This window comes from Oncorhynchus mykiss, chromosome 9 (genome assembly GCF_013265735.2).
Source record: "Oncorhynchus mykiss isolate Arlee chromosome 9, USDA_OmykA_1.1, whole genome shotgun sequence".
Lineage (NCBI taxonomy): Eukaryota > Metazoa > Chordata > Actinopteri > Salmoniformes > Salmonidae > Oncorhynchus > Oncorhynchus mykiss.
This window is the reverse complement of record NC_048573.1, coordinates 18422296-18439487: the sequence shown is the minus strand read 5'-3', so window position 1 is coordinate 18439487 and position 17192 is coordinate 18422296. Positions and strand designations below refer to the sequence as shown.

The 17192-nt window shown below is 47.2% G+C and overlaps 1 protein-coding gene across 4 annotated transcripts in view; it reads left to right on the top strand.

Annotated features, from left to right (window-relative positions):
- LOC110531661 (neuroligin-2) overlaps window positions 1–17192 on the top strand; it is a 275217-nt gene that overhangs the window by 166735 nt on the left and 91290 nt on the right. For all 4 annotated transcript variants that reach the window (XM_036987504.1, XM_036987503.1, XM_036987502.1 and 1 more), the window contains one exon: window positions 2437–2586. In XM_036987504.1, coding sequence (XP_036843399.1) covers window positions 2437–2586 — 150 coding nt within the window. The remainder of the gene's footprint in view (window positions 1–2436; window positions 2587–17192) is intronic.

Genomic DNA, 17192 nt, shown 5'->3' with positions numbered 1-17192 from the left:
GAACAGTGGGTTAACTGCCTTGTTCAGAATGATAGATTTTTACCTTGTCAGCTCGGGGATTCGAACTAGCAACCTTTCATCACTGGCCCAACGCTCTAACCACTTGGTTACCTGCCACCGCAACCAGTAACAGGATCTCTCTCTCTCTGTCTGTCTGTCTTGTCTGTCTTGTCTGTCTGTCTGTCTGTCTCTCTCTCTGTCTTTCTTTCTCTCTGTCTTTCTCTCTGACTTTCTCTCTGACATCTCTCTCTGTCTTTCTCTCTGACATCTCTCTCTGACATCTCTCTGAGATCTCTCTCTGTCTTTCTCTCTGACATCTCTCTCTGACATCTCTCTGAGATCTCTCTCTGTCTTTCTCTCTAACATCTCTCTCTGTCTTTCTCTATGACATCTCTCTGTCTTTCTCTCTGACATCTCTCTCTGTCTTTCTCTCTGTCTCTCTCTCTAAGAGATACTAGAGTGGTTATTTATGTTGCTGTTCTTCTCTGCTGTTCCCTCATATTAATTATCCCCCAGCCAAGGCGCTTGGTAGACACACACACGTTTGTTTCAGACCATTCTCTTGCGAAATACGCCAAGGGGTGCCGATTCTGTTGGTACCGGATTAGATTTGGACTGGACGAAGTGTGAAAGAAATGCCGTCCACTATAGGGGCACCATGAGCGCCTATTACCTTCCAGTAGGCTGGCAGCTTGCTAGGGCATTGTGAACGGGAATGGTGGATGGGAGTTTAAGCAGCACTCTGTGGCTCCAAAAGTTGTGTGTTCAATCCCAGTGCTAGATACTAGTTTTCCCTAACCTTAATCTTAACCCCTAACTCTAACTCTAAAACTGAACCTAACCCCAAAGCCTAATTCTAACTCTATACCTAAGCCTAAAATAGCCTTTTCCTTGTGGGGACCGGCGACATGTCCCACTTGTCCGATTGTCCTTGTTTTACTATCCTTGTGAGGACTTCTAGTACCCACAAGGATAGTAAAACCAAACCATACACAGAGAGACACAGACACTGAGACTAGAGTCCTGCATTGGGTTGGATATCCGCAGTTCACCACGGTTGACTTGAAAAAATATCAGCTGACGGGGGTAATGAAAAAATATCAGCTGACGGGGGTAATGAAAAAATATCAGCTGACGGGGTAATGAAAAAATATCAGCTGACGGGGGTAATGAAAAAATATCAGCTGGCGGGGGTAATGAAAAAATATCAGCTGACGGGGGTAATGAAAAAATATCAGCTGACGGGGGTAATGAAAAAATATCAGCTGGCGGGGGTAATGAAAAAATATCAGCTGGCGGGGGTAATGAAAAAATATCAGCTGACGGGGTAATTAAAAAATATCAGCTGACGGGGGTAATGAAAAAATATCAGCTGGCGGGGGTAATGAAAAAATATCAGCTGACGCGGGTAATGAAAAAATATCAGCTGGTGGGGGTAATGAAAAAATATCAGCTGGCGGGGGTAATGAAAAAATATCAGCTGGCGGGGGTAATGAAAAAATATCAGCTGGCGGGGGTAATGAAAAAATATCAGCTGACGCGGGTAATGAAAAAATATCAGCTGGTGGGGGTAATGAAAAAATATCAGCTGACGGGGGTAATGAAAAAATATCAGCTGACGGGGGTAATGAAAAAATATCAGCTGACGGGGGTAATGAAAAAATATCAGCTGACAGGGATAATGAAAAAAATATTTCTTACGGAACAGAACAATTTCGGGTCGGAAATGCTCGTTATGGCGCACACTACTCACCATCGTTACACGTACCTGCGCGTCATCAGACTCACCTGGACTCCATCACTTCCCTGATTACCTTCCCTATATATGTCACTCCCTTTGGTTCCTTCCCTACATATGTCCCTCTCTTTGGTTCTTTCCCTACATATGTCCCTCTCTTTGGTTCCTTCCCCAGGCGTCATTGTTTTGTTTCAGTTTCATGTGTGTGTGCTGTTAGTGTTTCTTGTTTTGTATTATGTTGTGTTTATTTTATTAAAACACTCCCTCCCTGAACTTGCTTCCCGACTCTCAGCGCACATCGTTACAGCATTGTGTTGCAAATTAAATTCTGTGAGCGGCGAGGCAGACAGGCTACCAGACACAGAGTGGATCAGGGAACTGTGCATTGTTTGTGTGTTGCTGGAAGTTATATTTCACACCCTGCACACTACCACCACTGTATAAACGGTATCTGAAAGCCCCTATACACCCATGTCCCCATTAGACTTACAGATCTACTACACCTCCACCCATAATCCAATATCAAACTGATATTATGGTGTTGATTCTACAGGTATGGCCTAAAGTTGTTCTTGATGGAGAAACATTCATTGACTTTCTTGTTCTACCTCTCTCACTCTTCTTCTCCTGTGTGTGTGTGTGTGTGTGTGTGTGTGTGTGTGTGTGTGTGTGTGTGTGTGTGTGTGGTGTGTCTGAAGACATCCGTGACCGCAGGAAGAAGCCGGTGATGCTGTTCATTCACGGCGGCTCCTACATGGAAGGAACCGGAAACATGTTTGACGCCAGCGTCCTCGCCGCCTACGGCAACGTCATCGTGGTCTCTATGAACTATCGTCTGGGCGTGCTCGGTAAGATCTGATTACTTCTTTATCTACACACACACTCACACGTGTACGCACACACACTGTTTCCCAGTTATATGAAATAGACGATTTCCTCCATCTGGTGATGGGAAAAGATTTTGAAGGAGAAATGCAATACAGAGGAAATATCTCCCATCCTCTCAACTATCTGTTTTCTCCAAGGTTTCTACACAGAATTCCACTGTTGATTGCTCTTGTCTGCAGAGTTCCTCTGATGTAAGGCTTGGCATCGATTGATCTGGTCTGATGCAAGTGCTCTGTGCGTAGACCGAGTCAGAGTGTGCTCCCTGTAAATATATTTATTTTTACAAGACAGAAATATTGGAGCGAGGCATAGTCATGCAAATTGAAGTTGGCCCAGGCATCTTTATAGGGTCAGAAATATACTTCCCTATTTTTCACTTTAACTGCACATCAACTCAGAGCAGAGCAGAGCAGAGCAACAGAACATATATCACTTATATTTCATCTTACAAAAGTAGAAGTAGATAAAAATCCAGTCGGTTTATTAAGGCCTATCACACTGTGATGCAACTGCATGCTAGGTCGCAGTTGTAAATGAGAACTTGTTCTCAACTGGCCTACCTGGTTAAATAAAGAACATGTTGTACTTTATTAAGGCCTATCACACTGTGATGCATGCTGTACTTTATTAAGGCCTATATATCTTGAAACCAGCCCATAGGGTACTGTAATAGAGATATTCATTGAGTGTACAAAACATTAGGACATCTTTCCATGACATAGACTGACCAGGTGAAAGTTATGATCCCTTATTGATGTCACTTGTTGAAGGGGAGTTGACCGGTGTTGACGACGGGGAGGAGTCAGTTGTCGATGACTGGGAGGAGATGGGTGTCACTGATGGGGAGGAGACGGGTGTCGATGGCGGGGAGGAGACGGGTGTCGATGGCGGGGAGGAGACGGGTGTCGATGGCGGGGAGGAGACGGGTGTCGATGGCGGGGAGGAGACGGGTGTCGATGATGGGAAGGAGTCAGTTGTCTATGACGGGGAGGAGACGGGTGTCGATGATGGGGAGGAGACAGGTGTCGATGACTGGGAGGAGATGGGTGTCAATGATGGGGAGGAGACGGGTGTCGATGGCGGGGAGGAGACGGGTGTCTATGAAGGGGAGGAGACGGGTGTCGATGATGGGGAGGAGACGGGTGTCGATGACTGGGAGGAGATGGGTGTCGATGACTGGGAGGAGATGGGTGTCAATGATGGGGAGGAGACGGGTGTCGATGATGGGGAGGAGACGGGTGTCTATGAAGGGGAGGAGACAGGTGTCTATGAAGGGGAGGAGACGGGTGTCGATGATGGGGAGGAGACGGGTGTCGATGACTGGGAGGAGATGGGTGTCGATGACTGGGAGGAGATGGGTGTCAATGATGGGGAGGAGACGGGTGTCAATGATGGGGAGGAGACAGGTGTCTATGAAGGGGAGGAGACGGGTGTCGATGATGGGGAGGAGACGGGTGTCGATGACTGGGAGGAGATGGGTGTCGATGACTGGGAGGAGATGGGTGTCAATGATGGGGAGGAGACGGATGTCGATGGCGGGGAGGAGACGGGTGTCGATGATGGGGAGGAGCCGGGTGAAGATGATGGGGAGGAGACGGGTGTCTATGAAGGGGAGGAGACAGGTGTCGATGATGGGAAGGAGTCAGTTGTCTATGACGGGGAGGAGACGGGTGTCGATGATGGGGAGGAGACAGGTGTCGATGATGGGGAGGAGTCAGTTGTCTATGACGGGGAGGAGACGGATGTCGATGACGGGGAGGAGACGGGTGTAGATGACGGGGAGGAGACGGGTGTCTATGACGGGGAGGAGATGTGTGTCAATGATGGGGAGGAGACGGGTGTCGATGGCGGGGAGGAGACGGGTGTCGATGATGGGGAGGAGACGTGTGTCGATGATGGGGAGGAGACGGGTGTCTATGAAGGGGAGGAGACAGGTGTCGATGATGGGGAGGAGTCAGTTGTCTATGACGGGGAGGAGACGGGTGTCAATGATGGGGAGGAGTCGGGTGTCGATGATGGGGAGGAGTCAGTTATCTATGACGGGGAGGAGACGGGTGTCGATGATGTGGAGGAGTCAGTTGTCTATGACGGGGAGGAGACGGGTGTCGATGATGGGGAGGAGACGGGTGTCGATGATGGGAGGAGACAGGTGTCTATGACAGGGAGGAGACGGGTGTCGATGGTGGGGAGGAGACGGGTGTCGATGATGGGGAGGAGTCAGTTGTCTATGACGGGGAGGAGACAGGTGTCTATGACGGGGAGGAGACAGGTGTCTATGACGGGGAGGAGACGGGTGTCTATGACGGGGAGGAGACGGGTGTCGATGATGGGGAGGAGACAGGTGCAGATGACGGGGAGGAGACAGGTGTCTATGACGGGGAGGAGACAGGTGTCGATGACGGGGAGGAGACGGGTGTCGATGATGGGGAGGAGACGGGTGTCGATGATGGGGAGGAGACGGGTGTCGATGATGGGGAGGAGACGGGTGTCGATGATGGGGAGGAGACGGGTGTCTATGATGGGGAGGAGACAGGTGTCGATGGCGGGGAGGAGACGGGTGTAGATGATGGGGAGGAGCCGGGTGTAGATGATGGGGAGGAGACGGGTGTCTATGAAGGGGAGGAGACAGGTGTCGATGATGGGAAGGAGTCAGTTGTCTATGACGGGGAGGAGACGGGTGTCTATGACGGGGAGGAGATGTGTGTCAATGATGGGGAGGAGACGGGTGTCGATGGCGGGGAGGAGACGGGTGTCGATGATGGGGAGGAGACGTGTGTCGATGATGGGGAGGAGACGGGTGTCTATGAAGGGGAGGAGACAGGTGTCGATGATGGGGAGGAGTCAGTTGTCTATGACGGGGAGGACACGGGTGTCGATGATGGGGAGGAGATGGGTGTCGATGATGGGGAGGAGTCGGGTGTCGATGATGGGGAGGAGTCAGTTATCTATGACGGGGAGGAGACGGGTGTCGATGATGGGGAGGAGACGGGTGTAGATGATGGGGAGGAGTCAGTTATCTATGACGGGGAGGAGCCGGGTGTAGATGATGGGGAGGAGACGGGTGTCGATGATGGGGAGGAGTCGGGTGTCGATGATGGGGAGGAGTCAGTTATCTATGACGGGGAGGAGACGGGTGTCGATGATGGGGAGGAGACAGGTGTCGATGATGGGGAGGAGACGGGTGTCGATGATGGGGAGGAGACAGGTGTCTATGACAGGGAGGAGACGGGTGTCGATGGTGGGGAGGAGACGGGTGTCGATGATGGGGAGGAGACAGGTGTCGATGGCGGGGAGGAGACGGGTGTAGATGAGGGGGAGGAGACTGATGTAGATGAAGGGGAGGAGACAGGTGTAGATGAAGGGGAGGAGACAGGTGTCAATGACGGGGAGGAGGCAGGTGTTGATGAGGGGGAGGAGACATATGTAGATGATGGGGAGGAGACAGCTGTAGATGAAGGGGAGGAGACAGGTGTAGATGAAGGGGAGGAGACATATGTAGATGATGGGGAGGAGACAGGTGCAGATGACGGGGAGGAGACAGGTGTCGATGAAGGGGAGGAGACAGGTGTCTATGACGGGGAGGAGACAGGTGTCTATGACGGGGAGGAGACGGGTGTCGATGACGGGGAGGAGACGGGTGTCTATGAAGGGGAGGAGTCAGTTGTCGTTGACGGAGAGGAGACAGGTTTTTAATGTAACAACAGACACAATAATGCTTAGAAAAGTCTGAAAGCTGCCTGTATCATACATTACCTGTAACTGTCAGTTTTATAGAGACACACTAACACACATGCAAAGTTGATGATTTGAGCATTTATTTGACACAGTTTCACTTTATTTAATATATCCAATGCGATGAATGACATATTAATGTGAAATTTTGTATGTGTGTGTGTGTGTAAGTGCATGCGAATCTCTGTGTGTGTGTGTGTGTGTGTGTGTGTGTGTGTGTCCATCCTAAATATTGTAGGAGGTTGTAAGGCTCTCTGTGTGTGTTTTCAGTTCAGACGCTGAACATGGTGATTTGGAATGGCCTGTATGTTCATTATTAATACAGAAGTGCACAAGATTGCAGTAACATTTGCGTAACCTAGGGCGTGAGTGTTTGTTTGTGTGTGCGTGCGTTCAGGCGCTTGTGTGTGTGTTCATCCCTGTGTTATTCTCTTTTTCTCCCACTTTCACACATACACACACACACACACATCAATATTGGGTAAATGAAGGGTAGAGTCCCTGTCAGTCAGTGAGGTTGCAGTTCTTCCCGTGTTAGCCTGGCTCCTTCCCACTCCTGTTCTGCTCCTGTTACGGTGGTACAGACCATTTTAAGGATGAATCCTGACTTTCACTTAGAGCCTGAGTGATCACTGCACCTAGGTTTGTCTCTGAAACAACATGTCTAGTGTCTGGTGATTTATCCCAGCTCCAGTTGAGCCCTACCCTGCAATACACCCCCCGTAACATTAGCTGTATACCCTGCAATACACCCCCCATAACATTAGCTGTATACCCTACAATACACCCCCCGTAATATTAGCTGTATACCCTACAATACACCCCCCATAACATTAGCTGCATACCCTACAATACACCCCCCATAACATTAGCTGTATACCATTCAATTTCCCCAGATAACATTAGCTGTATACCATTCCATTTCCCCAGATAACATTAGCTGTATACCATTCAATTCCCCCAGATAACATTAGCTGTATACCATTCAATTCCCCTAGATAACAATAGCTGTATACCATTCAATTCCCCTAGATAACAATAGCTGTATACCATTCAATTCCCCCAGATAACATTAGCTGTATACCATTCAATTCCCCCAGATAACATTAGCTGTATACCATTCAATTCCCCCAGATAACATTAGCTGTATACCATTCAATTCCCCCAGATAACATTAGCTGTATACCATTCAATTCCCCCAGATAATATTAGCTGTATACCATTCAATTCCCCCCCGATAACATTAGCTGTATACCATTCAATTCCCGCCGATAACATTAGCTGTATACCATTCAATTCCCCCAGGTAACATTAGCTGTATACCATTCAATTCCCCCAGATAACATTAGCTGTATACCATTCAATTCCCCCAGATAACATTAGCTGTATACCATTCAATTCCCCCAGATAACATTAGCTGTATACCATTCAATTCCCCCAGATAACATTAGCTGTATACCATTCAATTCCCCCAGATAACATTAGCTGTATACCATTTAATTCCCCCCATAACATTAGCTGTATACCATTCAATTCCCCCCGATAACATTAGCTGTATACCATTCAATTCCCCCAGATAACATTAGCTGTATACCATTCAATTCCCCCAGATAACATTAGCTGTATACCATTCAATTCCCCCAGATAACATTAGCTGCATGCCATTTAATTCCCCCCGATAACATTAGCTGTATACCATTTAATTCCCCCAGATAACATTAGCTGTATACCATTCAATTCCCCCCGATAACATTAGCTGTATACCATTCAATTCCCCCAGATAACATTAGCTGCATGCCATTTAATTCCCCCCATAACGTTAGTTGTATACCATTCAATTCCCCCAGATAACATTAGCTGTATACCATTCAATTCCCCCGATAACATTAGCTGTATACCATTCAATTCCCCCAGATAACATTAGCTGCATGCCATTTAATTCCCCCCATAACGTTAGCTGTATACCATTTAATTCCCCCAGATAACATTAGCTGTATACCATTCAATTCCCCCCGATAACATTAGCTGCATACCATTCAATTCCCCCAGATAACATTAGCTGCATGCCATTTAATTCCCCCCATAACGTTAGCTGTATACCATTTAATTCCCCCAGATAACATTAGCTGTATACCATTCAATTCCCCCAGATAACAATAGCTGTATACCATTCAATTCCCCCAGATAACATTAGCTGTATACCATTCAATTCCCCTAGATAACATTAGCTGTATACCATTCAATTCCCCTAGATAACATTAGCTGTATACCATTCAATTCCCCCAGATTACATTAGCTGTATACCATTCAATTCCCCCAGATAACATTAGCTGTATACCATTTAATTCCCCCCCCCCCCATAACATTAGCTGTATACCATTTAATTCCCCCTATAACATTAGCTGTATACCATTCAAATCCCCCCGAAAGCATTAGCTGCACACCATTCAATTCCCCCCATAAAATCAGCTGTATACCATTTAATTCCCCCCATAACATTAGCTGTATACCAGAGGGTTAAATACACAACATGTAATGAGGGAATTGAGACCCCCCCATAACATTAGCTGTACACCATTCAATTCCCCTATAATATTAGCTGTATACCATTCAATTCCCCCAGATAACATTAGCTGTATACCATTCAATTACCCTAGAATATTAGCTGTATACCATTCAATTCCCCTATAACATTAGCTGTATACCATTCAATTCCCCCAGATAACATTAGCTGTATACCATTCAATTCCCCCAGATAACATTAGCTGTATACCATTCAATTCCCCCAGATAACATTAGCTGTATACCATTCAATTCCCCCAGATAACATTAGCTGTATACCATTCAATTCCCCTAGATAACATTAGCTGCATGCCATTTAATTCCCCCCATAACGTTAGCTGTATACCATTCAATTCCCCTAGATAACAATAGCTGTATACCATTCAATTCCCCTAGATAACATTAGCTGTATACCATTCAATTCCCCTAGATAACATTAGCTGTATACCATTCAATTCCCCTAGATAACATTAGCTGTATACCATTCAATTCCCCTAGATAACAATAGCTGTATACCATTCAATTCCCCTAGATAACATTAGCTGTATACCATTCAATTCCCCTAGATAACATTAGCTGTATACCATTCAATTCCCCCCGATAACATTAGCTGCATACCATTCAATTCCCCCCCGATAACATTAGCTGTATACCATTCAATTCCCCCCGATAACATTAGCTGTATACCATTCAATTCCCCCCGATAACATTAGCTGCATACCATTAAATCCACCCCCCCCCCATAACATTAGCTGCATACCATTAAATCCCCCCCCCCCCCATAACATTAGCTGCATACCATTAAATCCACCCCCCCCATAACATTAGCTGCATACCATTAAATCCACCCCCCCCATAACATTAGCTGCATACCATTAAATCCCCCCCCCATAACATTAGCTGTATACCATTCAATTCCCCCCGATAACATTAGCTGTATACCATTCAATTCCCCCAGATAACAATAGCTGTATACCATTCAATTCCCCCCATAACATTAGCTGTATACCATTCAATTCCCCCCATAACATTAGCTGTATACCATTCAATTCCCCCCATAACATTAGCTGTATACCATTCAATTCCCCTAGATAACATTAGCTGTATACCATTCAATTCCCCCCCGGTAACATTAGCTGTATACCATTCAATTCCCCCAGATAACATTAGCTGTATACCATTCAATTTCCCCAGATAACATTAGCTGTATACCATTCAATTCCCCCAGATAACATTAGCTGTATACCATTCAATTCCCCCAGATAACATTAGCTGTATACCATTCAATTCCCCCAGATAACATTAGCTGTATACCATTCAATTCCCCCAGATAACATTAGCTGTATACCATTCAATTCCCCCCATAACATTAGCTGTATACCATTCAATTCCCCTAGATAACATTAGCTGTATACCATTCAATTCCCCCCATAACATTAGCTGTATACCATTCAATTCCCCCCATAACATTAGCTGTATACCATTCAATTCCCCTAGATAACATTAGCTGTATACCATTCAATTCCCCCCGATAACATTAGCTGTATACCATTCAATTCCCCCAGATAACATTAGCTGTATACCATTCAATTTCCCCAGATAACATTAGCTGTATACCATTCAATTCCCCCAGATAACATTAGCTGTATACCATTCAATTCCCCCAGGTAACATTAGCTGTATACCATTCAATTCCCCCCCGATAACATTAGCTGTATACCATTCAATTCCCCCCCATAACATTAGCTGTATACCATTCAATTCCCCCCCATAACATTAGCTGTATACCATTCAATTCCCCCAGATAACATTAGCTGTATACCATTCAATTCCCCCCCGATAACATTAGCTGTATTCCATTCAATTCCCCCCCATAACATTAGCTACATTATATAACATCTACGGAAGCCTTCATGGTTTTGAAACATGAACAGCTCCAGCGCTTATATTTCTCCTTGTCTCCACATCCATCTCTGACCAGGTGAGTTTAATCACACGTCCTCTACCCTCTCCTTCCCTCCTCCATCCCTCATCTCCCTGTACCAGTGTCTGTCTGTGTGATGTCATGTTTTAACCGGTTCGATCTCTGACTCTGATTCAAAACACCTCTCAACCCCCCCCTCTGTCTGTAGCATTGATTACATTTACAGTATGTGTGTGTGTTTTGTGTGTGTGTGTGTGTGTGTGTGAGAGAAAGAGAAAGAGAGAACAAACCCCTCACCTCCATCACTCCGACTCTCTGATTGAAGCCATGACCCAGCATCTTGTCGCCAGGGACAATGGCGATTACCATGGTAATACCACGGTAATTACACCACACTACTAAGCTACAGTAGCCTGGCGCCAGAGTTTGGAAATTCACAGAAGAATGGCTCTTTGTAGCTTTTAGCTTCACAGTAGCATTTTAGTGTTAAAGCGCTACACTGGCTTGGTCTATACAGTGGCTATCGCAATATAGCTAGCGCTACTTTTCAATACACAAGCCACAGAATGGACACCATGTAGGAAGCTCATACATACTGTTGAAGTTGGAAGATTACATGCACAAAGTTTTTGTGTCATTTTTGTGATTATTTCACTTATAATTCACTGTATCACAATTCCAGCGGGTCAGTAGTTTACATACACTAAGTTGACTGTGACTTTAAACAGCTTGGAAAATTCCAGAAATTGATGTCATGGCTTTAGAAGCTTCTGATAGGCTAATTTTCATAATTTGAGTCAATTGGAGGTGTACCTATGGATGTATTTCAAGGCCTACCTTCAAACTCAGTGCCCCTTTACTTGACATCATGGGAAAATCAAAAGAAATCAGCCAAGACCTCAGACGAAGAATTGTAGACCTCCACATGTCTGGTTCATCCTTGGGAGCAATTTCAAAATGCCTGAAGGTACCACGTTCAGCTGTACAAACAATAGTACGCAAGTATAAACACCATGGGACCACGCAGCCGTCATACCACTCAGGAAGGAGACGCGTTCTGTCTCCTAGAGAGGAATGTACTTTGGTGCGAGAAATGCAAATCAAACCCAGAACAACAGCAAAGGACATTGTGAAGATGCTGGAGGAAACAGGTACAAAAGTATCTATATCCACAGTGAAACGAGTCCTATAACGTCATAACCTGAAAGGCCGCTCAGCAAGGAAGAAGCAACTGCTCCAAAACCACCATAAAAAAGCCAGACTGCGGTTTGCAGCTGCACATGGGGACAAAGATCGTACTTTTTGTAGGAATGTCCTCTGGTCTGATGAAACAAAAATAGAACTGTTTGGCCATAATGACCATCGTTATGTTTGGAGGAAAAAGGGGGAAGCTTGCAAGCCGAAGAACACCATGCAAACTGTGAAGCATGGAGGTGGCAGCATCATGTTGTGGGGGTGCTTTGCAGAAAAATTTGTGAGCAGAATTGAAAAAGCGTGTGCGAGCAAGGAGGCCTACAAACCTGTTTAAGTTACACCAGCTCTGTCAGGAGGAATGGTCCAGAATTCACCCAAATTATTGTGGAAGGCTCCCTGAAACGTTTGACCCAAGTTAAACAATTTAAAGGCAATGCTACCAAATACTAATTGAGTGTATGTAAACGTCTGACCCACCGGGAATGTGATGAAATAAATATAAGCTTAAATAAATAATTCTCTCTACTATTCTGACATTTCACATTCTTAAAATAAAGTGGTGACTGACAGACCTAACTGACCTAAGACAGGGAATTTTTACTAGGATTAAATGTCAGGAATTGTGAAAAACTGAGTTTAAATGTATTTGGCTAAGGTGTATGTAAACTTCAGACTTCAACTGTTTGTTAATAGCTCTTAGCTTTACAATAACTAGTTTGTGCTACACTGGCCGACTCTATGCTATCGCTACATTCCAACACAAGCCACATAGGAATATGTTAACAGCTTTTAGCGTTACAGTAGCCTGTTAGCACTGTAGCACGCTAGCTGGCCTGCCTGGGTCTACCCTGAGGGAATTCCTCATAGCGCTGCTGTGTGACTAGCGCCTGTCGTGCTAGCGCGTGACCCTTGCCTCTGTGTTGCCTTAGTGACGCATACGTACAGTACGTACATCACTTCAACTGGAGCGAGATTATTTATTTTTTAAATCCACTACCTCTATGAGATCTGGGACTCCTCTGAGAGAAAGAGGTGGATGTAGAGAGAAATCATCTATTTAGAGACAAACTTTGTAGAAGAGAAAAGGAGACAGGATGTTAAGCTAGTGTCATGTTTGCGTGACGTGTGTGTGTGTGTTTGTGCGTGTGTGGACAGAGCGAGAGGAGATGAATGGACAGAGGGGAAGAGAAAGCATTGAGAGATGAGATGGAGGGGGTAGTGGGAGAGAGGGAGAGAAGAGAGGGGGAAAGGAGAGACGAGAGAGGCTGCATTTGCCTGTGATGCTAAAAATAAATCCTGCAGAGCTGCTTTTTAAATCTGCAGTGAAGCACACATTCATTCTCAATTATACAATATGGGCCAGAACAGGGACACACACACAGAATACACTTACTATTACCCACAGACATTCTGTTCAAAGGTCTGGTGATGGTATCCCATCCAGAATATCGGCGTAGACACACACACGCACGCACACACCGCAGCGTCAACTGAATTCGTATTCAGGACACTACCTAGTGAGAGAAAGGCTATGTCCATGCTGTAGTTGGGGGTCTCTCAGTGTGTGTGTGTGTGTGTGTGTGTGTGTGTGTGTGTGTGTCTGTGACAGTGGGTTCTATGGACCAGACTGTTGTGAAATCTGTCCTGACAGGACTAGAGGAGATATTAAGATGCCAGCAGAAATAACTCCCAAAACCTTCCTCTACAGACACACACACACCTGTTCTTCTTCCTAACCCAGACCATCCTGACCGTCTCCATGGCAACCCCGGGCAGACTTGATAAGCCAAAGTCCTATTGACTGGGCTGAGAGATGGAGAGGAGAGAGATGAAAAGGAGAGAGAACAGAGTGTAACTGAGAACGAGGGCTAGGTCTGGAAATGGAGAGGAAGGAGGATGCAGAAAAGCAGAGAGAGATGACAGTAATAACTAGGCAGATTTGTTTTCTGCGAGAAGAGATTAGCACCTCCGCTGGCCTGAATGAGACACCCACACATGAAGACACACAGACACGGGCACACGCACGATTACTTCCCTCCGCTCCCTTTTCTCCCACCGGTGATGTCACGTCTGTCGTTCCCCTCCATTGTTCACCTGACACTGTTTCACCTCTGAGTGTCCCTGTCCTCTCCTCTACCTTCCCTTTCCTCCCCTCTATTCTTCCTCTCCTTTCCTCTCCTCTACCTTCCCTTTCTCCCCCTCTCCTTTACCTTCTTTTTCTCCTCTCCCCTCCCCTCTCTACTCCTCCCTTATCTCGCTCCTATTCTCCTCCATTTCTTCTCACCTCCCCTCTCTACCCCTCCCTTATCTCGCTCCTATTCTCCTCCATTTCTTCTCCCCTCCCCTCTCTACCCCTCCCTTATCTCGCTCCTATTCTCCTCCATTTCTTCTCCCCTCCCCTCTCTACTCCTCCCTTATCTCGCTCCTATTCTCCTCCATTTCTTCTCCCCTCCCCTCTCTACTCCTCCCTTATCTTGCTCCTATTCTCCTCCATTTCTTCTCACCTCCCCTCTCTACCCCTCCCTTATCTCGCTCCTATTCTCCTCCATTTCTTCTCACCTCCCCTCTCTACCCCTCCCTTATCTCGCTCCTATTCTCCTCCATTTCTTCTCACCTCCCCTCTCTACTCCCTCATCTCACTCCTATTCTCCTCCATTTCTTCTCCCCTCCCCTCTCTACTCCTCCCTTATCTCGCTCCTATTCTCCTCCATTTCTTCTCACCTCCCCTCTCTACCCCTCCCTTATCTCGCTCCTATTCTCCTCCATTTCTTCTCACCTCCCCTCTCTACCCCTCCCTTATCTCGCTCCTATTCTCCTCCATTTCTTCTCCCCTCCCCTCTCTACTCCCTCATCTCACTCCTATTCTCCTCCATTTCTTCTCCCCTCCCCTCTCTACTCCTCCCTTATCTCGCTCCTATTCTCCTCCCCTCCCCTCTCTACTCCTCCCTTATCTCGCTCCTATTCTCCTCTATTTCTTCTCACCTCCCCTCTCTACTCCTCCCTCATCTCGCTCCTATTCTCCTCCATTTCTTCTCCCCTCCCCTCTCTACTCCTCATCTCCTATTGTCCTCCATTTCTTCTCCCCTCCCCTCTCTACTCCTCATCTCCTATTCTCCTCCATTTCTTCTCCCCTCCCCTCTCTACTTCTCATCTCCTATTCTCCTCCATTTCTTCTCCCCTCCCCTCTCTACTCCTCATCTCCTATTCTCCTCCATTTCTTCTCCCCTCCCCTCTCTACTCCTCATCTCCTATTCTCCTCCATTTCTTCTCCCCTCCCCTCTCTACTCCTCATCTCCTATTCTCCTCCATTTCTTCTCCCCTCCCCTCTCTACTCCTCATCTCATATTCTCCTCCATTTCTTCTCCCCTCCCCTCTCTACTCCTCATCTCCTATTCTCCTCCATTTCTTCTCCCCCCCCCTCTCTACTCCTCATCTCCTATTCTCCTCCATTTCTTCTCCCCTCCCCTCTCTGCTCCTCATCTCCTATTCTCCTCCATTTCTTCTCCCCTCCCCTCCCCTCTCTCCTCCTCATCTCCTATTCTCCTCCATTTCTTCTCCCCTCTCCTCTCTACTCCTCATCTCCTATTCTCCTCCATTTCTTCTCCCCTCCCCTCTTTACTCCTCATCTCCAATTCTCCTCCATTTCTTCTCCCCTCCCCTCCCCTCTCTACTCCTCATCTCCTATTCTCCTCCATTTCTTCTCCCCTCCACCCTCTTTAGACCCCGTCTGTTGTTCTGTTTCTCTCATCCGTTCATTCTTTCCACCCTAATTTTTCTCCTCAAGGTCCCGCCATTTCTCTGTCCCCATCTCCATCAAGGTCCCTCCATTTCTCTGTCCCTGTCTCCCTCAAGGTTCCTCCATTTTTCTGTCCCTGTCTCCCTCACTGTCCCTCCATTTCTCTGTCCCCTTCTCCATCACTGTCCCTCCATTTCTCTGTCCCTGTCTCCCTCACTGTTCCTCCATTTCTCTGTCCCTGTCTCCCTCACTGTCCCTCCATTTCTCTGTCCCTGTCTCCCTCACTGTCCTTCCAATTATCTGTCCCTGTCTCCCTCACTGTCCCTCCATTTCTCTGTCCCCTTCTCCCTCACTGTCCCTCCATTTCTCTGTCCCTGTCTCCCTCACTGTCCCTCCATTTCTCTGTCCCTGTCTCCCTCACTGTCCCTCCATTTCTCTGTTCCTGTCTCCCTCACTGTTCTTCCAATTATCTGTCCCTGTCTCCCTCACTGTCCCTCCATTTCTCTGTCCCCGTCTCCCTCACTGTCCCTCCATTTCTCTGTCCCTGTCTCCCTCACTGTCCTTCAAATTCTCTGTCCCTGTCTCCCTCACTGTCACTCCATTTCTCTGTCCCCGTCTCCCTCACTGTCCCTCCATTTTTCTGTCCCTGTCTCCCTCACTGTCCTTCCCTCCATTTCTCTGTCCCCGTCTCCCTCACCGTCCCTCCATTTCTCTGTCCCTGTCTCCCTCACTGTCACTCCATTTCTCTGTCCCTGTCTCACACACTGTCACTCCATTTCTCTGTCCCTGTCTCCCTCACTGTCCCTCCATTTCTCTGTCCCTGTCTCCCTCACTGTCCCTCCATTTCTCTGTCCCTGTCTCCCTCAATGTCCCTTCAATTATCTGTCCGCGTCTCCCTCACTGTCACTCCATTTCCCTGTCCCTGTCTCCCTCACTGTCCTTCCAATTCTCTGTCCCCGTCTCCCTCACTGTCACTCCATTTCCCTGTCCCTGTCTCCCTCACTGTCCTTCCAATTCTCTGTCCCTGTCTCCCTCACTGTCCCTCCATTTCTCTGTCCCTGTCTCCCTCACTGTCCTTCCAGTTCTCTGTCCCCGTCTCCCTCACTGTCCCTCCAATTCCCCTTCCCCGTCTCCCTCACTGTCCCTCCAATTATCTGTCCCTGTCTCCCTCACTGTCCTTCCATTTCTCTGTCCCTGTCTCCCTCACTGTCCCTCCATTTCTCTGTCCCTGTCTCCCTCACTGTCCTTCCATTTCTCTGTCCCTGTCTCCCTCACCTTCCCTCCATTTCTCTGTCCCCGTCTCCCTCACCGTCCCTCCATTTCTCTGTCCCTGTCTCCCTCACTGTCACTCCATTTCTCTGTCCCTGTCTCACACACTGTCACTCCATTTCTCTGTCCCTGTCTCCCTCACTGTCCCT